The sequence below is a fragment of the Anthonomus grandis genome, chromosome 7 (genome assembly GCF_022605725.1).
Source record: "Anthonomus grandis grandis chromosome 7, icAntGran1.3, whole genome shotgun sequence".
Taxonomy (NCBI): Eukaryota; Metazoa; Arthropoda; class Insecta; order Coleoptera; family Curculionidae; genus Anthonomus; species Anthonomus grandis.
Genome location: NC_065552.1, coordinates 35,777,036 through 35,800,243, shown reverse-complemented (window position 1 = coordinate 35,800,243; position 23,208 = coordinate 35,777,036). Strand labels below are relative to the sequence as shown.

General features: G+C 32.8%; 1 protein-coding gene across 7 annotated transcripts in view; it reads left to right on the top strand.

Moving 5' to 3' along the window:
* The window catches only part of LOC126738978 (protein kinase shaggy), a 66,555-nt gene extending 43,720 nt beyond the window's left edge, over positions 1 to 22,835 (top strand). For 6 of the 7 annotated variants that reach the window (XM_050444494.1, XM_050444496.1, XM_050444490.1 and 3 more), the window contains exons 7-8: positions 6,457 to 6,643; positions 8,432 to 22,835. In XM_050444494.1, the coding sequence (XP_050300451.1) occupies positions 6,457 to 6,643; positions 8,432 to 8,610 (366 nt within the window). In that variant the 3' untranslated portion in view covers positions 8,611 to 22,835. Of the gene's footprint in view, positions 1 to 1,380; positions 1,501 to 6,456; positions 6,644 to 8,431 lie in introns of those variants that run through there. The other variant, XM_050444495.1, reaches the window with a different exon arrangement.
* Positions 22,836 to 23,208: the final 373 nt, after the last annotated feature.

Here is a 23,208-nt window from a genome sequence, read left to right as displayed (position 1 = left end):
AATTACCTAGAATTGTATTGGGATTTTTGGTTCCGGGGGTTCTTAGGTCAAAGAAATCACTAATGTCGGGAAATCTCATTCTCATTATCATGTCTTATTCACTTCAGTTCACTTCACGGGCTTCAATTTTAACACCTTTTAACGAATTCTTCGAGTTTTATAAACTGTTATGCATTTCCACAAATAAGGTAAATATTTAAGGCGCCCGATATTCTAATAGAACAAACTATAGCAAAGGTGAAGTCGTCCCGCTATAGTAAAGCTTGATTAAAATCAAAAAGTATAAAGGCGAAGCAAAAAGTATATTTAGGTTGGTTATCTTTGATGTAAGATATTTTATTAGTCAATACAAGTTTAAAAAAAATCAAATTCAGTCAACTAATTGTTAAAAAAAAATATGCCGTATGCTATGCGAAATTTCCGTCAGTTTTATAATTTGGATAATAAAGTCCCTAATATACTGGGCTTATATTTCATAACCAACCACACTTAGTAATTTAAAAAAATAAAAACTTAAACAGATTAGATTTATAGGGGGAAGTTTAGTTTTGTATTTATTAAACTTCTCTCAGTCACCTCCTTGTCTTCATTTAATCTCACTTTCATATGTCGAATGGTGTGACACATCATTGTAGACAGAAAAAAATTGTCAATTCAATGTACCAATAAAAATTTAATTTCTTGACCTATGTGCCAATAGTAAGGAAAAGTGTCAGAAACCTCAAACTTTAATATGTCAAATATGGCTATCCCATAGTTTACAGGGTGTCCCAAATTCAAGCCTCACCGTTGGGATCGCGTAAACTAGAAGAGATACGAGGACGGTTAAATTGAGGCAAAGTTGCGCAATTTGGTGCTCATTAAAACGCCCTTTTGAAATTTCAAAAATTCCGAATACTTCCGAAAATATTTAAAAAAAAACGAATATTCGCGATTTCATTAGCAACCGTTGTGAAAGTTTGTTTTTCATGCTCAGTCATGCATTGGTATAATAATTTTTAGGTTTTTTAGTAAATTTTTCTTTAGTTGTTAATTTTCTAAATATTTGCATGTTAATTTCCGAGTCTTAACTTCAAATATAGCATAAAAACAATTAATACTAAGATGCTAAATTTATGGTCAAAATTCAAAAAAACATTATATTTAGTTTGTCACCCTGTATCTTGGTTGTCTTTGACTTTTGTACTAAGAAAATGTAACATAGCTTTTTTTTTTAAAAAAGGTCTCTGTTAAATTATTTGTCATTATTTATGGGATGCCTTGTAAAGTCTAGGTCATGTATGTAAGTAAAACAACACATTTTGTTCACGCATTAATCAACAATCCAGAGCTAACAAAAAAGTTCTGCGTGTCCATAACGGTCATAAATGTCTGTTCCAGTTAATGCTGACAAGAATGTCAATGCCGCGATGCTCTACCGAACATCAGCGCATAAGAGTAAGTCAGTCACCATTGTGTGCGCGCTTGTCGATTTTTTTTTTTTGATAGTGTCTTATATTTTTATATGTTTAAAGGAACGTATATTTGCATGAGAATCGCGTCACTATAAAAACAAATCAATTATTTTTTTTGGCAGTTTCTCATTTGTTGAAGTAGAAAAATAGCTCTAAACTTCAAAAGGCAAAACCTGGGCAAGTAAAATATTTTTTATTTTCTAATTATTTGTATTTTTTCAGTTAATTACCAATAACTTTTTTATATTATAAAAACAGGTTTGTTTCAAAAGAAATACAAATATGAGTTGCTGCCATTCACGTTTAGAGACAGACCCAGACGTTTCATCTACTACTAATAATACAGCCCTCGCCGATAAAGTGAAGAGCATACAGCTTTTTTGTTGGTTTTGAACGAATTTACTAATTATACATTTTATCATTCATCACCTGGTCATTAAAAATCATTTTAATAAATATTAAGATATTACAAATTTGTGGCGTGGCAAAAATGATTGACGTCATCCTGTTGTTTGGGTATTTTGTATTGAAAATCCTGCACAAGGTGCCTATCTTAATAAATACGTACTGTCACTATTTCTTGAAAACTCTGTATACAAAGTCTCCTCTTAAAAACATGCTAATATATAAGACGACGATTGTTGGACCCATTTTAAGAAAAAAAAACTGCGAATGGCATGAACGTCTTAACTTTTAAAATACATGTTGAATTTAATATATTTAATTTAATGGATCGTAGATTTTAAAAATATTTTGTTAGTAATAATTCAGATAATATTTTATTAACCCTGGAATGCTACACTTATTTCCAACTCTGCATCTGCTACACAAGGGTACAACCGTACCCCAAATAAAACACGTCGTATTTTAGAAAAACCAAAAATTTATTCACTTATAGAAAAATAATAACTTAAACCGAGTCTCTAAGAACACTTTTAACGCACATCCATAATAAAATGTTCATGCGGCACACACTGAGCATATTTTTTTTTGATGTTGCAAACACACGAACTTTTTGCATACAGCACAGCTTACTCTCGATTTTCGATCCTCTCTTCTGGGATAGAGCACACACCTACCCACTGTTGTTGTATAGTAGGTACTTCTTCTGAAGTGGTTATCTTGAGGACCCTACATATAGTTTCACGGAGTTCGCGCCTCAAAGTTGGACCTTCCAAACGACTTATCATGTGCGGTCTGACCAGGTCAAGGGCAAGCTTCTTGAGGTATTCTCTCCTGTGCTTTACAATTTCTTTATTCACTTCACCAGAGCCACGAAAAAGAATTATTGAATTATATCCCACAATATCCAACAAATTATAGAACAGACATAATGGCCAGCGACGTGTTTTTCTACCAGTAGAATAAGTGTGGCACAACTGGTCTAAAGTATCCACTCCTCCTTTTGTACAATTATAAAATTGAGTTATTTCTGGTAACTTGGTCGTAAATGGCTCATCACCTTTTTCTTGCATTGTTGAAAGCATAATTACTGCTTTTTTAGCACTCTTGGGTGGACAGTATGATAACAGTGTCAGATGTCCACTGTAGCAAAACATGGCAGAATTTTGATTCTTTTCTTTGAGTTCCAAAAACGACTCAGGAATTTCTTTTTTATTTCTTCTCACAGTACCAACAATGGTAATTTTCTTCTCCAAAAGATGTTTCGCGGTCTCAATAGAAGTAAACCAGTTATCCATGGTCAAGTTCCTATTTGTTCCTTGGACAGAACTGGTTAGCTTATTACAGTAATACTGAGCTACAGGAACATCAGTTGGTGTGGAACCTTTACCTATATAAATTTCAGCATCAAGTGCAAAAGCTGTTTTGGCATCACAGGACAACAGAATTTTGATTCCGTATTTATTGGGCTTTGAAGGGATGTACATTTTAAAAGGACATCGCCCTCTAAAACCAACCAATTGTTCATCAATTGTAATATATTCTGAAGGAGTATATATGTTTTTCATTTTAACGATTGACCTCTCAAATACCTCTCGAAAAGCTGCAAGCTTATCAGTTTCCTTTCTTTCAGCTCTGGACTGCTTATCATCAAAGCGAAAACAGTTTATCAAAAACCTGAAACGTGCCTCGAGCATAGTAGCACGGAATATTGGAATACCTGTGTCTTTATCAAATAGTTACTTGGTCAATCCGGCCATTTTCATAACACTGGCATAATAAAATAGCCCGAAAAGTGCTTGGAGTTCAATGCTGTTTGTATCCTTAGTCCAAGAGGGTCTCTTACCTACTGGCGTAATAACAGGTGCATCAGTATCTTGGCCATCGTTCTTATTTGAATATTTCAATTGTTGAACTTGGATCTCGTTATTAGTATATTGGGTAATTTTATTGAGATTTTCTTGAGTGAAACATAAATTCCAAACTTCAGTTCCCGATGTTATATGTTTTGCTTCGTTTTTGTTTCCAGGTAAATGCAAAACCAGATTTCGTTTTGGTGTACGATGAATTGCGCCTTTCTTACCTGACCACATAAACCCATTTTTACCCCTTAATTTGGTAGGCACTGGTAAAATTTCCACCATATCTCTGTTGATCGCCTGTATTTCTGCCAATGATGCCTGTATATTGTCATCTTCCGAATCTGTATCAGATGGAAAGGTATTCTGAGTCTGTTCTGGTGCAATAAAAGAATTAAGATTGATTTGATTGCCGCGTATTTCATCCTCTTCTGGCTCGCTGTCACCAAAATTACCAAAATCTACTGAGAAGCGAAATAATCACAGAGTATATTTAACCTAAACTGCTACACTGGAGTACGCGCTAACCCCAAATATCATAAACCTCGAAAAGAAAAAACCGTGTGCCAATGTCAATTGTCGCACGCGAACTGACTTGCCGCGTCTTGAAACTAATAAGACGTCGGCGTTCGTTCCCCGCCCACTTCCATTTAACTTGAGATATGATTAATGATGGGGTACAAATGTACCCCAAGTAGCATTCCAGGGTTAACAACATTTGGTAAATGTCTCCCATACCTCAAGATGTATTTTCTGATCAGTGGCGTCAGTTTGCATTATCGAAAACTCTTAAAATAAAAATTATTTTCATCCTCATTCATCTTTTTGGTATAAATTTGGTCTCTTAATTTTTCTATGTCCCTTTGAAATTGAAAATCGGTTCACCTCAGTTTGAATTTCATAAAAATCCAAGTTTTTTAATCAATATTATAAACAAGGACTTCAGACAGTCTTTTAGTATTTTCCCAGTGGTTGATAGTATAACTAAGATCTAAGATAATAGTTTAACTAAGATCCCGCTAGTGTCTTTTTGGATCTTTTTCACTAGAATATTATCTGGTCCATGTATTTTTTTAGATTTTCGTGAGTGTATGCTATACATCCTCCGTTTGAGTCGGCACTATTATATAGTGCTGAGTATATGATACAGGGTCGGTTAAATTAGCGACGAAAAAAAAAATTCGACTAAATTAGTACGGTTTTTTTTTATTGAAATGGAAAAAATAGAATGTCTCGTTTTCGAAAAAATTTGAAAAATATACTTTTGTTAAATGGAATTTTCTTAATAAAAAAGTTTATTTATACTAATAGCCTAAACCTAAAAATAACAAACCTATAGCGATATTAATGATTTTACCAAATTTAGGCAAGATGGCTTTGAAATATAAAAATAAAATCAAGTAAACCTTATTACATAATTTTTGTATCTGGTTATTACATAACCAGATACAAAAAGCAAGTCTCCTTTCTTTATCGCCAGGCAACAATATTAATTATTGCTACATTTGTTACGGTCAAATTACGTAGATTGATAGTTGAAGATCACAAAATATGGTTTCAACAGAATGGGACAACTAGTCATACCTCTAGAATAGTTATGCAGTTTTTACGGAATAAGTTTTCTGGGAGATTAATTTCCCGAACTGGAGACCTTAACTCAAAGGCTCCAGATTGTTTCGTATGGGCGTAATTAAAGTCTAAAGTGTATTTAAACCAGCCCCTCAGTTATGTTAAGCTAAAGAATAACATAACTTAGGAGAAAAGAATTGATGAACAAAAATAATACTAAACTGTAACTATTAAAAACTGCATTAAATAATTATTATTTTTCAGATTTTTATAACAAAATGTCTAATCACTACAGTATAGCGAAAAACGTCACATTCCACTGCCGTACCTTGTATAATGAAAGGTATTGTTAAAGATTTAAGTTCATATTTCTTCTAAATACTTGAATAAGTTTATTTTCTTTTCAAAAATTGAGCATGTGAGATAGTATTTTCTAAATAGATTTTCACTAAAATAGTAACTCAAGTACTGTGCTGGGCACATTTAGCCACTTCGATTGATATACATTATAATATTTAAAACTAAACGGACACTCCCAAACCTCCATGCCAAGTCTGGGACTCGAACCCAGGGCCACACGTCTGCTCGAAATAAAATCGGTACATGCTTCAACTTAATCATTTACAGTTGAAGAAGTAGTCCATTCTTGCAGTGGAGTTAATAGATCGATGGGTAACTAAAAGTATTTCGGTCCTCCTTTACTAAATCTATTTAAAAACAATTTATCCAACATGTCTGTGTGCAAAAAGAGAGACGTTTCGAACAAACAGAACCGTTCTCTGTTCTTGTTTACAAAACAATAGTTGTATTATTATTGGCCTATTGTCTTAATTATGTAGTTAAAGTTTTTGTAAATCCAAGTCAATTGTGCCATTTTCATGTATCCTAATATGCCATTTTTATTAATTTTTAGTCGTTTTAACCTTGTCTGAGACACTTGAACTATAAGATGAATTGACAAAAGCTCTTAATTTGTTATCCCTGATGATGGACATGTTATATGTCCGAAACAAGTCGGATTAAGAGTTTTTAAATAAAGTTAGTGGACGATGACCGAAATACTTTTAGTTACCCATTAATGATTTACTATTTATTCAAACTAACGGATGACGTCAAAAATTTGTGTACTCAATAACCAATAGCCAATTCTAGAATAGCTTATTTCGTTGCAGGTGTTCCGCCAAAGGACTCCGCCGGAAGCCATCGAGCTGGTGGCCCGTCTTCTGGAGTACACGCCCTCCGCCCGAATCAGTCCGCTGCAGGCCTGCGCGCACGCATTTTTCAACGAACTCCGGGAACCCGGAGCTCGCCTGCCTAACGGCAACGAGCTACCTCCGCTATTTAATTTTACGGAACAAGGTAAGATTTCAAATATTTGTTTTATCAACGGGCTTAACCCAGTATTACAAAAAGAATTATGTATATGACGATATGCACTAAACCTAACCCTTAACTACTCGCACCCGTATACACCGTTTTAAAAATTAAATCTATAGTCTATTTCAAATAGGTAGAGAGTAATATATAGTCTATTTCAAATAGGTAGTAGGTAGATAGTAATCTTTATAAGGTATGCAAAAGGGGTACAGGGTGACCCGCCAATAATGTATGTAAAATATTTTTTTCGTCACTGATTTAAATAAACATTAATTAAAATAATAAAAATTTTATTAAAACTCTCAGAAATTTACAGTTTATTATTCTCTACCTATTTGAAATACACAGCCCACAAAAATTATCGCATCACTTATTATTTCCTTAATATTTAAATTTTTTTGTCTGTTTTTTAAAATTTTATTGATATTGATAATTAAATCACCAAATAATACGACTTTTGCAACATTTATTTTAAATCAGTTCAATCTACAGAGGACAAACATTTTGATTTACCAAAACATACAAAAATCAAAAAAATTTTACAAAACCTGTATACAAAAAAAATGAACTTTATTTAAGCCAATGAAGTTCTAATAGCGTATGTTACCGCCCCTGGCTCTAATTACAGCTTCCATTCGTCTTCGAAGGCTTCTAAATAGGTTCTGGAGGTATTCTTGCGGCACGTTTGCCCAGAAGTCAAAAAGAACATTTTGAAGATCATCTAGTGTTCTTATTGGTGCTGGATGTTGCTGAATTTGCCATCCTAGATGGTCCCAAACATGTTCTATCGGATTAAGGTCCGGGCTACGTGCAGGCCAATTTAGGGTGGATATCTCGACCTCTTCTAAGTATTGCCCAACAACTCAAGCAGCGTGTGGACGAGCATTATCACGCATTAGCACAGAATTATCACCGATATATGGCATATAGGGCACTACATAGGGTTCTAGGATATCGGTTATGTACCTGTCAGGATTTAGTCTTCCATCATTCACTGGTACTAGCTCCGTGCGACCCTCAAAAGAAATTCCTCCCCAAACCATAATAGAGCCACCACCAAAGCTTTCAGTTTGACAAAAATTAACCTGATCGTGCCGTTCACCACGTCGCCTATATACTGGTACACGCCCATCTGATGAATATAGACAAAATCTTGATTCATCCGTGAATAAAATATTGGACCAATCTTGAATATTCCAATTTGCGTGTTCTCTCGCAAATTGCAATCTTGCTACCCGATGTTCTGGTAAGAAGTGGAGCTCTAGCTGACACTCTGGCTCGTAAACCTGCTTCTCTCACACTTCTACACGAATTCTCTGACACTTTGCTTGAAATAAATCCGAAAACAAGTCTGACTATCAGATGACGATCAGAAATTTGTGTAAGAACATCAAACTTTTGATTTGAAACCGATCAGAAGTTCCTGTACAAACGCATTTTACTCTATTGCGCATGTGTATTTGTCGAAAAAACTTGTTTTTTACTGCTATGAGAACAAACCTATTGTAGTGTATCTGATAACTGTAGCCACGTAATGAGGTCTGTGTAATTTAGCATTTGTTTTTCATTTTAGAGTACTTAAAATATTGATTTTATATGGAGCGAGGCACCCTTATACTCACTATACTAATTGTATTCATTAATTTTGATTGAAATATACACATTTCAAAATTGATAAAGCTACAGTGTGGAGGAACAGATTCTGTTTTGTGTAGATATCTGAAACTGTTTGCCTAATACTTTTTTTTTTATAACAAAAATTCTTTTCAGAATTAAGCATACAGCCATCCCTGAACAGCATTTTGCTACCCCGGGGCCTGCAATCCGGACAAGGGGCGGAAGGCAGTTCGGGGCAAGAGAACGCCTCGGGAGGCGGGAGCGCAACGGATCACCCGACCGACGTGAGCAACACGCCGATCCCGAACACATCAGGGTCGGCGGTTGCTTAGGATACGACCGTGAAAGAACCGAGCCGAGCTTAGAGAGATAGGCGTGTTGTGCGCAGAAGGCCCGCGCAGTAGGTGCTGGGGCTGAGATTAGTTTTTTTTTGTTTCTGCGTGCGTGTACCGGACAGTAGTGTGGCGGGAGAAGGGAGCGGTGGTTTACGCGGATGATGACGCGCCCCTGGAGTTTTTTTTTTTTTTTTAGTTCTTTTTGTTAGTACGAGGAAGTATTCTCTTATTAAGAGAGTAAATTTTAATTGTATTGGATGACACTCTAACGGGCAACTGATGGCGGACAGTGCGGTTCACTTAAAAATGGCTGTTTGGTGTATATTGGGAATTATTCTAGGAATACAACTATGTTAATATGTAGTATTAGTAGGAACATGTAAAGGACTAAATTTTTCATGTGTTGTTGACACCTCGAATAATTTTGGTCTAATTAATTGCATCACAATCCATATTTGCATATTTTTGAACACGGTAACATTTCTGCAGTACTACATATTGGAGTCTTTGAATACTTTCTATCATCACCGTAAAGTGCACGGCACCAACGTAGGTGGTGTTGGGTCAACCGGACAAGTCAACTTTAAAATACTAAAAGCAACTTTTCTGGTTATCGAAAAACCCATTTAAATTTCTGTGTAAATATTTTCACTTATTTTTTTCTCTATTAGGTCTTTTATTGAATAATTTGTATGTATATTAGGTGTTGTATATGCGACATAATGCAGTTTATAATACAACAAGGAAGCAAAACTGGTAAAATGTATTTTTTTTTTCATATAGAAGATACTTTTAATAATCAACCGATTCTAACATAAAAGCGAGATTTTATTTATATGTCTATTTTTTGTGTAAATGTAGTAGAGGCGAACCAAAGTGTTTGTTTAGTGTAACATGGTTTATAGTCACCCCGGAGATGGTATTTTTTCCAAAAGAATTTTTAAAATTTTACTTTGTTTTAAATATCGCGGAATATTCAGTAAACTGTATAATTATTTTAAACAAGCTGCCCCAATTAAGAGTTTATTTTCTTCAATAAAAATATTGCTTAGCAATAAACTTAAATAAATAATTCATCAAGTGCAATCATCTGACTACCGAAGAGCAGTGTTCTATAAGACATTTTTTAATTTCAAAGTTATTATTAGAAATAAACTTTATGGTTAAATTGGTCTCCCACTAAGAATCACTCTCTAGTGTATGTGTATTAGCTCACCGGGAAATGGTAGAAATAGGAATAACAAATACTTACAGTAATGGCCAAAAGTAGATAGACAAATGGTTTTTTAAAAAAATCAAAGGAAATAAAAATTCTATCATAAAGATATTTAAGTATATTATGGGCAACATAAACATGTATAAAAATAATAAAACATTCTTTGGAAAACAATCACCTAATTTGGTAAATAATAAGAAATAACTAAATATACGCTGGACAAAAGTAGATAGACAAATTTAAAAAATAACCAACCATCTACAATATTTATTGTCTATTACATCCTGAGATCTACGTGGCATTGATTCAATAAGATTGTCTATGAGTTTAAAACCAATATTTTTCCATTTCTGTTGCAACCGTTCGAATAATTCACCTTTATTTGAATAGTTTGTATCCCTAATATCACGATCTACAATTTCCCATAAATTTTCGATGGAATTAAGATCGGGTGACTGGGATGGCCATTTTAAAACTGGTACTTTTCTTCTTTGAAAAATTGCTTCATAATTTTGGAGGAATGCTTCGGGTCATTATCTTGCTGGAATTGGAATCTCAATGGTAAATTGTCTTCGACATAGGGCAACATTACATCTCTGAGAATATCCCTGTACATAAACCTGTCCATTATGCCCTCTATGCGATGTAACGGGCCCATTCCATAACCTGAGAAACAACCCCAAACCATCACTGATCCACCTCCATGCTTCACTGTGTGTTTTGTGTACTTGGAAGGACGTCTAACATATTGAATTCCATCGGAATTAGACAAATTAAACTTCGATTCGTTGATCTAGCAAACACGTTTCCATTCATGCTTTGTTACGTTCAAATAGATTCTCTTCTACCAACCTTCGTCTTACAGTCCTTGAGGACACATTACAAATCCCTAGAGCCTGTAATTCTATCTGAATTTGACGAGAAGTCATGAAAGGGTTATTCTGGCTAATTTGTTTTAATTTGCGTACAGCCCTAATGTCCATTTTTTTTTGGTCGACCAGATTTATTTTTTGGCTCTAATGATCCTGTCCTTTCATATCTTTTGATAATTGCCCAAACAGCTTTTCTTTTAACATCAAATCTACGAGCAATATCAATTTGACGATCACCCGCGCGATATGCATTAATAATGCGTTGTCTTAAATCAAGAGAGAATCTAATTCCGCGTGGCATGTTGCACCTTGAGTTAAAGAGAAGCAATACTATACTAATTTTATTTTATAAATATCTAGACAAAAAAATAATTCCAAAATTGTTTTTGTCGTATCTACTTTTGACCAGCTGTATATTATCTGATAGCAAGCTAAATATTTAACTGAAATTTATTGGTATCTTTTTATAGACCGCCTTACAAATAACAATAATTTAAAAATCTAGAGGACCTGTGAGTAAATCTTTAAACAATTATATGAAAATAATACTTTGTCTATCTAATTTTGGCCACTACTGTAGATCAAAAATGCAGGAGCTAGATTTTTACGGCGTAAATACTTGTATCAAAAAAAGTTAAATATAAAAGTTGTGGATAATTAAAAAATACACAATTTTTATTTGAAACATTTTTTGACATAACCTAAAAGTTTTAAAGAAAAGTGAAAAAATCTATAAACAGTTTTTTCTTTGGAACCCACCAGGGTGCCATCTGAAAGCATCTTTCAAAACAATGCAGAATCATCAGCATTATAAATTTGTGATTTTGGCCTAGTAATTTTATAGTATAATCCAATTCAGCTATAAAGGATTTAACAGCTGACAAATCATTCGATAACAGTTCTCTCAAATCTTTTTCGAAAATTGGCAATCCAGCCTTAGCCTGCATGAACATTTTTATTTCTGTAAAATCTGGCATAGAATTCTTTAGCTTTTGCTATCGATTTCTAAGACCTACAAACCACAAATATAGTTTACTTTTCATTTTTAATTTTCAATTAGAAAAATTCACCATCATCGGTGCTCGTATGGCCCCATTTAAGTTCGCGAAACCACACTTCTGAAGCCATTTTCAAGTTTCTTCTTATCATCTAACAATGATAAATTACACACGAAAGTGCTTGGAATCCATCTGTTTACTTATGACTATATTAACATTACATAAGTAATTCCCAGTCAGGCACTAGAGAGTGGATTGTCGTCAAATAGACATGGGCTGCTATTTCAGAAGCTGCTTCACCCTGCTTTTCAGTTCTGAAAAAAACTGTTACTAAAAAACAGTTTACTGTGAAAAGTGCTATGTAAATGTGGGAAGCGGTCGACTAATACAGTGCGAACTCGTCATGGATTCACAATTTTTAAATCGAGTTATTTCCTTCGAAGGGGATACCAGCGGAGTTTGAATTACGCGTTTCGAAAATTGATGTATTTATATTTGAAAACTGCAGTTCAAAGCTATTTAATTTAATGAATACTTTAAATAAATCTTAAATTAGAATGCTTCTTTTTAAATTATTTTGACAGTTATTTTTTTCTGAAACTTCCAATGCTTTTAAGATTCTAAATTACCAAGAACATCGTGTACAAAAGTATTCGTGTTTTTGGTAAGTATCATTAAAAAAATTAAGATACTTAAAATGTAGGTATAAATTACTATTAAAAAAATGGGTTATTTGTTATCAATTTGTAAATTATATTCACGTAGAGCTACCCAATAAGGCAAAAATATTGCGAGTTGATTAGTCGAGTGACTGGTGATTCCCCGATATGTCATCGACCTTGATTTCCAAAGTTCTATATTGCTAAATTGTAAAGTAGTGTTGCCACGTTTGTTACTACCACTTATTAGTCAAAACACAATTAGAAAGGCCTTTTAAGGCTACATTGCAAGTTATGCCTGTGCCAACATCCTTAACGCATATCAAGTGCTCAATAGTTCATTCTTCCATTTTAAGTTATACCGCTGCTAAAAGACTTAGACATCAAAGCTCTTCGTTTTCTATTTATCACCATTAAACGAAGAGCTTTGATATTTCTGTTTGCCCTGAAAGGCCTTATATAGGCTGAAACGTTGGCTATTAAAGAAAAAAAATTGAAAAGCTTGGATTGTTTTTTTGACCATTTAGCCAACTAAACCCTTAAAAATTAAAAAAAATAAAGTTTATTTACGTTGAGAAGCTTTGAGAATGAGAAATTTGGGATAATTATTAATTACACCGATTTTTGTTTTTCTTTTAGTAAAAGTAGTACTGAAAGTTAATTAATTAAAGAAAGTAGGTAAATGATATATCTCGTGTAATTTCAATTTAAAAATCAATGACTAATTTTCCTATAAGTATTTATTGCAATTGTTTATGCATTTTAAAAAAATAGTCATAGTCATAAAGAAAAATAGGAATGGGGCAAACTAATTTGGATCTCGTTAGGATCTAGATCCGACCTTAAAAAATTATGGATATGAGGTTGGATTTAGTCTCAAAATGCTTTGAAAACTGAGACAAGTGGGTGTTTTCATGGTTTAATTCCGTTTTCAAATAAATTTAATACCCACGAAAACGTAGCAACTATTTAGATTCTAACAGCAGTTGGACATGACGTTATTCGAGCGAAAAAATATTATGTCGTAACGCTTAAGACATCGTAAGGCGCTTACTCGCTAAAATATGGGTTATATACTTCAGACGATGATTGACCAATTTTTCACTCAAGTCGGTAAGCTCAGAAAACCAGTTGACAATTTAATACGCGATATTTAAACTATGGTATTCTCAAATGGCCCGTGATCCTCAAAAAACGTCATTTTTATATCACATTTATTACTTGGCTAAATTATCAGACATAATATTAAAATTTCATTAATTATATCTATCATTGGAAGCGATTGTCTTACAGGGTTTGTTTTAAATACAAATAAAAATAATCCATATAGATCCAATTTTAAGGGCGCATTGGTACAGCATTGTTACTAAAAGGAGCAGTAGTAACCATACACTACACTAATCTACATTACAAGGAATACTATAAATAATTTCCTAAAAAAAAGAACACCTACACTAATATTCACCCATTCTAACACCCAAAATATTACTTTTAGTTGGGGTACCTTGTATCTAAATAATTTTATATGAAAATATCACGTGCAACAAATGTTGATAAAAATACTGTTTTCGGCTTTTAGAGAAAGTAGTAATAACCTAATAGTTCGGAAGCTGTTAAACCAGAATTAAGGGGTAAATTTATGAGCTTCTCTCTAAATTTAGCCAAGAAAACGTCCATATTTTTGTGTTTTGGCGGGTCTAAATCTAGTGCAAATTCTCTCTGGAAAAAGATTCCTTAACAGCTCTTAAACTATGAAGTTCTAGAAGTGAATACAGAAAGTATATATACCGATATTTATGTAGACATTACTGGAATTTTCGAGCCAAACGTGCATTTTTTTCAGGTCAAATACATCTTTTTTTTGACAATAAATATTGCTTTTGCACGTTTCGCTCGAAATCATCAGGGAAAAGTAACGATTTTCATCAAGCTGTATGTTTTATGAACTTATTAAACAAAGTTTTAAACATTTTATTTCATTTCTGGTATTATTGCGTTGTATATTTTAAAATAAAATAATAATAATAATATTAATAATAGAGTTACAGTAGATGATTCATAAATTGCAAGCGGCAGTGAAACTAGATGTACATTTTCGATGTATTTATGCATTGCGCGAATGTCCCTATATGCTTTGCTTTAATAGAACTGAGCAAATCGTTGACAAAGTGTAATACATTTATGTTGTTGTTTTTATGTTATAATAGGTTACTACTATTTATCAAATTTAAGATAAGACTCACGTACAAGACAAAAACCTAGTAAGTCAAATTAGGTAAGTTTTGGGAAATTAATAAAATATAAGATTTTAAAGAAAAAATTTGAGATACTTTTTTATTTATTAAGATGCAAACTCTAAATTATTTTACAGTTATTTTATAAATTTGCAAAACTTGCTAAAAATTGGTCTGCAAAACATAGGTACTAATTTTTGGGCAACAAATGCCATTTGCTAACACACGCAAAAAAAACATTGGTATCTGTCAATTAGTTCAACATAAAACACGAGTTACTTATGGGACATAAATTTGAATGATTATATGGAGGGCTCAGAAGCCAATCAGTTAAGTACTCGATATAAAAAATGGGAAAAAAGTGTTTTTTTTTCAAAATATGTTTTATAAAACAAAGATTTCCGTAATATTACAGTGAAACTTCTCTAACTCGAATCTTCAAGGGACAGACTAAAAAATTCGACTTATGGAAAAATAGACTTACAGAAAAAAACGCCTAATTAAGGGGTTATTGTTTATTAGTACCAAAAAAAGTATTTTCTTCGTATAAAACTAAAATTTTGTATGTTGTATGTGTTACATAATATGTATGCATATCAATATGTTTATAATTTTTTTTTAAAGAAGTCAGTTATTTTTTTTTGTGAGAAATTGGTCCATTTTTCCTTATCTATATAATCTTCTAATAAATTTAAAGAATTGTGTATTTCATATGGAATATTTTCTCTGGATAAAATAAAACATCTTATCTTTTCAATAGCAGAAATCGTCTCGTCAATTGTAGGTGTCGGAACAGTCTCACCTTCGCTTTGGCCATCATCTTCAGGGTCTGAAACAATACAAAACAATTCTTACAATCTAAAAAGGCATAATCTAGACTAGCCTACCTTTTTTATTTGGAACAAGATTTTCTATTACGCTTTTTAGGATCTCTTCATCAGTTGGAAAACCTGTTGTTTGTACATTATCATCAATCGTCACATAGTCTTCAAATGAAACATCACTCATGTTTATAGCCCTTCTGTATGAGGTCCACAGGGTTTTTAATTCAGATAATGGAACAAGGTCATCCTCGTCCCAGTTATCAGCATCTTGTTGAACTTTATCTTTAACAAATCCTGCTTTTCTAAAGCAATTAGCAATGGTTTGTTCTTTTACATCCAGAGTCCACGTTTTATTAAGATCTTGAATTGCGTCAAGTAACGTCACAGTTGTAGGAGTTGCCACTTCCATATGGGCTAAAACTTTCATAACAATCCGCTTCCTATAATGTTGCTTCAAATTTTTTATAATTCCTTGATCCATGGGTTGTAAGATTGACGTAAGGTTAGGCGGAAAATATTCAAGTTTAATATTTTTTAACTTAGATTCAACAGACTTGGGATGTGCAGGACAATTATCAACGAATAGTAAAACTTTTCTTCTTTGGGCTGCAAATTTCTTATCAAGCTTTAATAGCCATTTTTCATAAATCTCACTTGTCATCCATGCTTTTTTATTAAACTCATAGTCCACTACAAATGATTTAATGCCCTTAAAACAACGTGGATTCTTTGACTTACCAATGATTAGCAACCTAAGCTTTTCAGTCCCACTCATATTACTTCCAACCATAGCTGTAATTCGTTCCTTGCTGTTTTGTCCTTTAAATGCTAGTGTTTTGTTGGGTAAACATTTAAAGAAAACTCATGTTTCATCAGCATTAAAAATGTTGACCGATCAGAGTGGGCAATACATTCTTTTGCCATTCTTCACCAGACGCCAAATCTGCAGAAACACTTTCACCACATAAAAACATTTGAACGATGTTATGCCTAGTTTTAAACTTATCTAACCATCCTATGCTAGCTGCAAAATCGTCCCGCCCTAAAGCAGTTGCAAACTCCTTAGCTTTTTCTCTTATAAGAATTCCAGATAGAGGGAGATTTTTATTTCGTGCCATAGTAACCCACTTAAGCATTGCTTCATCAATATTTTCATTTACACAAGGTGTAAGCCTTCTCCTCTTACAGTTTGAAGCGTAATCATCTTTTTTTTCTAAAAGTCTATCCTCGTTTTTTAGGATCGTTGACAGAGTATTGGGTGGTATCCCAAACTGTTCGGCAATATCCTTCTTTTTCTTTTCACCTTTTTCCACTTCAGCAATTAATTTCAATTTCTCACATAATGGTAAGCACTTTAATTTTCTCTTAGCCATAATTATTTTTAATAAAAACAAATTGTCTTAATTCGCATACGCACCAAAAAACTGTAACCACAAAACCGCCACGTCGCGATGAGAGCCTTTTTCCGTTTGAACTAATAAAAAGAAAAATGATGCAATAGCAAATCCATGTAACAAACAGATTTTTTCCTAGAAAAATGTCTGTACTTCCCCGCAAAATTCGAGTTAGCCATCGGCAATGCGTTAAACGTTATTTCGACTTATAGAAAAATTCGAGATAGAGAAATTCGACTTATAGAGATAAAATATCATATAAACTTGATGATACCTTTTTTGGTAGTATAAAATATTCGAATTAGGGAATATTTCGAGATAAAGAAGTTCGAATTAGAGGAGTTTTACTGTAATAACTGTATTTATTCAGACATACATTTATATGACCGAGTTTAATAAAAAGAATTACATTTATACAGAAAAAAAATTAGTTAAGCAAATTGTCCACTAAAACTAACACACTAAAAATTAATAAATAAATTAAAAATCGTCACATTATTATCACTGGAAGGTATCAACTTAAGCAACTGTTGAAGTTTAATTTAGAAAATGCGTCTAAGATTTAGCTAGAGGGGGAAAAGAAGCAGAGAACACTACAAGATACAAGTCAAGGGTAGAAATTAAGTTAAAATTATTAAAAGCGGACGGAGACTAGTTACTATATATTAAAGTATATAGTAAAGTATAAAGTAAAGTATATATACGAGGGTGGTCCCAGAAGTACGAAAATTTTGTAAAAAAATGTATTTATTTTTCAACATAATCTCCTTTCAGCTCTATACACTTTTCCCAGCGATGTTTTATAAGTTCGATACCCTTTTTATAATAAGAACTGTCTTGCGCCTCCAAATAGCCATTAAATGCAGATATCACTTCTTAATCGTTGGAAAATCTTTGACCACTGAGCCACTTTTTTAAGTTTGGAAACAGAAAATAATCTGAGGGGGCTAAATCTGGCGAATAGGGTGCATGAGGTACCAATTCAAACTTTAATTCGTTAATTTTGGCCATTGCAATAACGGAATTGTGAGCTGGTGCATTGTCTTGATGAAACAACACTTTCTTCTTGACCAAATGCGGCCGTTTTTGCTTGATTTCTTCGCTCAAACGTTGCAATAAGTTCGCATAACACTCGCCGTTGATAGTTTTACCTTTTTCAAGATAGTCAATGAAAATGATCCCTGACCTAACCAACGCCATGACTTTGCCTGCAGATGAAACGTTTTCGCCTTCTTTGAAGTCGGTGCTCCCTTTTAAGGCCATTGCTTTGATTGTTCTTTTGTCTCAGGTGTGAAGTCATGGACCCATGTTTCATCCATGGTTATGAAACGACGCAAAAATTTTGTTTTGTTGCTATTCAATTTCGCTAAACACTCAACTGAAACATCTTCACCACACTGTTTTTGCTCGAGTGTGAGCAAACGCGGCACCCATCTTGCACACAGCTTTCTCATGTCAAAATTTTCAGTTAATATGCGATGTACCGCACTTTTTGAAATGCCTACTATGTCCGCTAGCTCGCGCACCTCAGTCGACGATCATCCAGTACCACTTTATGAATTTTCTTTAAAATTTCTGGAGTCGTCAGCTCATTTGGTCGACCACTGCGATGCTCGTCTTGGCAGCTCGTGCGGCCTCGTCTAAACTCTGCTACCCAATATTTTACTGTTGTTAACCAAGGAGCAGACTCGCCCAGAGTAGAATCCAGTTCAGCTTTTATATTAGTTGGGCTGAGGCCTTTCAAATAAAAGTATTGTATCACATAACGATGACCAATTTTTACAAATTAACTGAAAACGTTCACTATTGATGGCTGCCAAACAAATACTAAACAAAGTGGCGTCTTCAAACTTGAAACATATGCTTTATAGATTGTATACTTTCTAATACACTGATATTTTTCAAACTACTACCGACATCTCTAACTCGCGTCTATAGACTATAATCTACTTTGGCTCCCTTGATCCTACAAGGTCAAATTAAGATACTTGTGAAATTTAAATGCCTACACTGCTCAAACAATTAATGTTAAGAATAGTATTACGTGTTTTTTCCTGAAATCTTTAACTGTTTCTTTAAGGTGATTAAACTGTAAAAACGAAGTCATAACAACAAATTTCATTCATCGACGTCCAAAATTGATAACGAAAGCCTAGGCCGCAATCATTTGAATTTGATCCTCTTTCTCAACTACCTATTCGATAATTGTTTTGCTGAGTGTGTGTAATACTGATTTTCTCCTCAAGTTCTAAAATATGAACTTAATCTAGGTATATTTTAGGTCTATGATTTTAGAAAAGAAAAAATAACACAGTTGAACGATAAACAATTTATTAATTATTATATTATGACCTGGGTGTGGAAAACAAAAGTTGATTAGCTATTATATCAGCTTCCTCAGCTTTGGGTGCTGCAAGCACGTTTTTTTTTGTTTTCTTGGAGCTTTTTTTTGTGGAGTACAAAAGTTTTTCTCTCTTGTAGGCAGATTTATTTAAGATTTCGACTAATGCGTCATTTTCATTTTTTTGTTGAATACTCGCCTGGTTTATAACCAATATATTATTGTTATGTTTTTCATCTGCAAAAAAAATAATATAAATAAACAAAATTATAGACAAGTTCAGAAAAAATGAAAGTTTGTACATTGATTATTAAGACTCAAGCACAAGATACACTAAATTGATTATTCTTTCTAACACCAGTTGAAGATCGATTAGACATTGAGGTAATAAATAGCTGTAGACTAATTTCACTTAAAGCACTATAAAAGAGTAAAGTGAATAATTTGGGAACCTACCAAATTAGGCATCATGAAACTATAAAACCCCTACAGAAAAATTGAGTTTTTATACAATTATTATAGTACTAGTAAGTACCCACATTCCTGCTAACCTCTACCATTATACACACACAAGTGCCCAACTACAATACCAAGACCAATACCAGATGACCCTTATGCTCAACATAACATTAAACAGACCTGTATTTCTTGCGGATTAAACTTGCTGACAGTGGTATCTATTGAGATGTCCAATAATAAAATTTTCTATTTCTTCAAACATATAGGCAAATAAAAAAGAAAAAAACATTTATTACACATTGCAACACATTTGAAAGTTTTGTTAGGTGCAATTCCATTCAATGATTCAGCTGAAATAGGAATACCGATAAGTAAATAAATCTAGTATAAATGGAATAATAGACAAAAAAACTATGTGGGTTAGATTGGAGCAGTTTCGGGCATGGACTGGGTTCATATCTGTACATTCCAATTTTGCCTGCTTTTAGAGAACATAAAAGTTGTATTGCAGTAGTTGGCAGCAGTGTTTACTTTAATACAGATTACATATTATATTAAATATCGCTAAGAAGAACGAAAATTTGAAATGTCGAGGTGTCCCACGTCCAAACCTGCCCTACTCTATCCTAGCTGTACAATAAAAGTACCTATATTTAATACTAAACTTAAATCAACTTACATGGATGAAACTTTTTCAAGTGCTTTCTTAAATTAGAAAATATTGACGTGCATATCGTACATGTATGCTCCATTTTATGAGAATTCAGTAGCCACAATACAAGAAACAACTCAAAAATAATAATAATTACATAGCCTACAAAATATTACTGCCGCTTGACATACTTGACCTTGTAGGATCGAGGGAGTCAAAGTAGATTATAGTCTATAGACGCGAGTGGGGTCAGGCCGGGTACTTCTGGGACCACCCTCGTAAATAAAACCTGTTTTAATCTCCGTCACACTACATGATACACTTGTATCATGTAGTGTTGTTCTCTGCTTCTTTTTCTGTTCTTTTTATTAGTGAATACACAAGCGGATCTGATGATGCCTAGTGATTTTGAGACCTGTGTCTTAACAGTTTATTTCATTACTATTTAATGTAAGCCGGTCTCTTTGAGAAAAGATGGACTATTCCTTGGAAGAAGGCTTTTTTTTTGTTCCTTGGGTCCCATTCCAACAGTTATTCTCAATAAAAAATTTTATCACAAAAAATAATAGGAATATTGTACTTCTTGAGAACTGGGTTTTGGGACTAGAATCGAAGATTTCAGAGATTTGCAACAAACTTAGCATTTTCAAATGCTTTAATGAAAAAAGTTTTTTTGCATGCAACTACTTTTCAAGTGTTCATATTTAGAGTGTGAAATTTTATAGAGGTGTTTTTAGGATACCTTCTAAGTGACATATTTTATTTGCTGCATATTTTAATATAAATAATTAATTTTCTTCAAAATAATAATTATTAGATAAAATTTAAATGACTATCATCAGAATGTAAGAAAGTCGCCTCTAAATCTTGAAGACCAGTAGTTTAAATTAACTTGGCAATGGCGTAACACTTCGGTATAGTCTTAATAAAGTATTTTAAACGGGAATTATTAAATTTATTTTATATTATCATATGTCTTTCTGCAAGTTCCAAAACAAAGTATATGGGGAATCACAATAAATTAGACTAGTTTGTTAATTATTGCAAAAACATAATTAAATAACACATCTAAGGCAGATGAATTTTAAAGGGATTAACACCAACTTTTTCGCACAAATTACATTTTTTGTGGATTCAGTCAGCTGTTTAGGTTTTAGACAATAATATACAACTATATTTATAGGCCTACAAAAGCGTTGAAATTTCTAGGTTATGTATGGCTTTATACTAAAGTTATTATAATAACGCTTCTGGTACATGAAAGTGAAATTTCAAAATTGTCACAATTATAGGCAGTAAGTTTGGTGTTTTTTATACTAAGGATACTCAGGACTATATTTTTCCTTAAGTGTTATTCACATCTTTCACTCGGTAGAAAATGTATATCTAGATGGTGTTAGCCTATCCACTATAATTATTAATATGAAAGTGACGCGTCAAAGTAATTTTAAGCAGTAACTAGTGTGACACGTAGGGAAACAATGCGGGTGCAAAAGAGGCGAATGTGTTTTGTGAATTCAGTGGTTAGTAGGTCGGTAACAGCTAAACTTTAAACGGTTACGTATCATTTAAATATTTCGTTTTAGAATAAAGTTGGATTACATCTGTCAACAGTGCCAAAATGCTTTACTTATGGAAAAATTACTCCATTAAAAGATCATGATAATAACCAGCATTTTGGGAGTCTTAGATATGTAATATTTAGTTTATTACTATACGGTTATTTGAAGTCAAATATAAGCTGAATGTTCAACAGCTCAGGCTCTAAATGAATAATTTGGAATGTACTAAGATCTATAACCACTGTAAGGAGGCAGCTTATAAATGAGTATTCTGGCATAATTTTTGTAATAACAATCCGAAGTCTGCTTTATTATACTGTTACTACTAAGAAGACACCAAACCAAGTTTGTCCAGTTTACAGAGTAATATTTCGTGGACTAAAGGGGTTTCAGTACTATAATATTATGACCTGACTTTTATAGGCTTCTTGCTTTAGATAATTAAATTAAAAAAAAAAAAAGATTGACAAATCTCTTATATTTAGCTGTTATAGTGAAAGTGCAATGCATTCTTTAACGAATTAATAAGAGTTTTTTTAATTTTTGGTACACAGGCACACCACAATTTTTAGGGCAACTGGGACACGTTTCTCTTTTGCAAAAATATATAACTCTCTTAAGATTTATGAGTATCAAGGGAAATTTTTTATTTTGTAGGTTTTAGGTAGACCGATTCCAATTGTCCTATGTTAGATAACAAAACGTAATTCTGTGCACTATAATTTTTTGACGCAAAAACTATTGTAAAAAGCAATGTACTACCTGTGTAAAGTGCGTTTAATTAAATTATTGGTTTATAAAAGAAATTTTTATTAATTGTTATTATTTAATTTTTATTCTTCCTCAGTATAGTAGATAGTAGTGTCTCTTTTAAATAATGGCTATTGACAGTAGTTTATAAATTACTAAAATATTATTTCAAAGGCCCTGTATATTGTTTTATCGAAGCTTGTTTTTATTATTAATTATTATTGTATATATTATTTTAATTGAATAAAGTAATGGAATTTATTTAAATGGATTATTGTTATGGAAGTACTTCTTTTGTGATTATGATAATGCATACTGATGCTCTAGATTAGAAGATTCAATATAACATATCACAAAAGCGGTGAGCGGTTTTATTTTAGAGATTTCTTTTAATTGGATATCTGCATTTCATTCTTCAGTTTACGCGAAAATTTATACAAAAAAAATTATAATATATATTATATACAATGCATCCCAAAAGTTATGTCTAAATTCATTTAAAATTCAGGGGTGTGTTCGAAAAAAAAACTTAATTGTTTCAAATGAAAGCACCTTTTTTTTATTTCATTTTTGAATTTCGCGTGGAATTCTACGTATGTTTCATGCATCATGTCTTATACCTAAAGTTAACAGT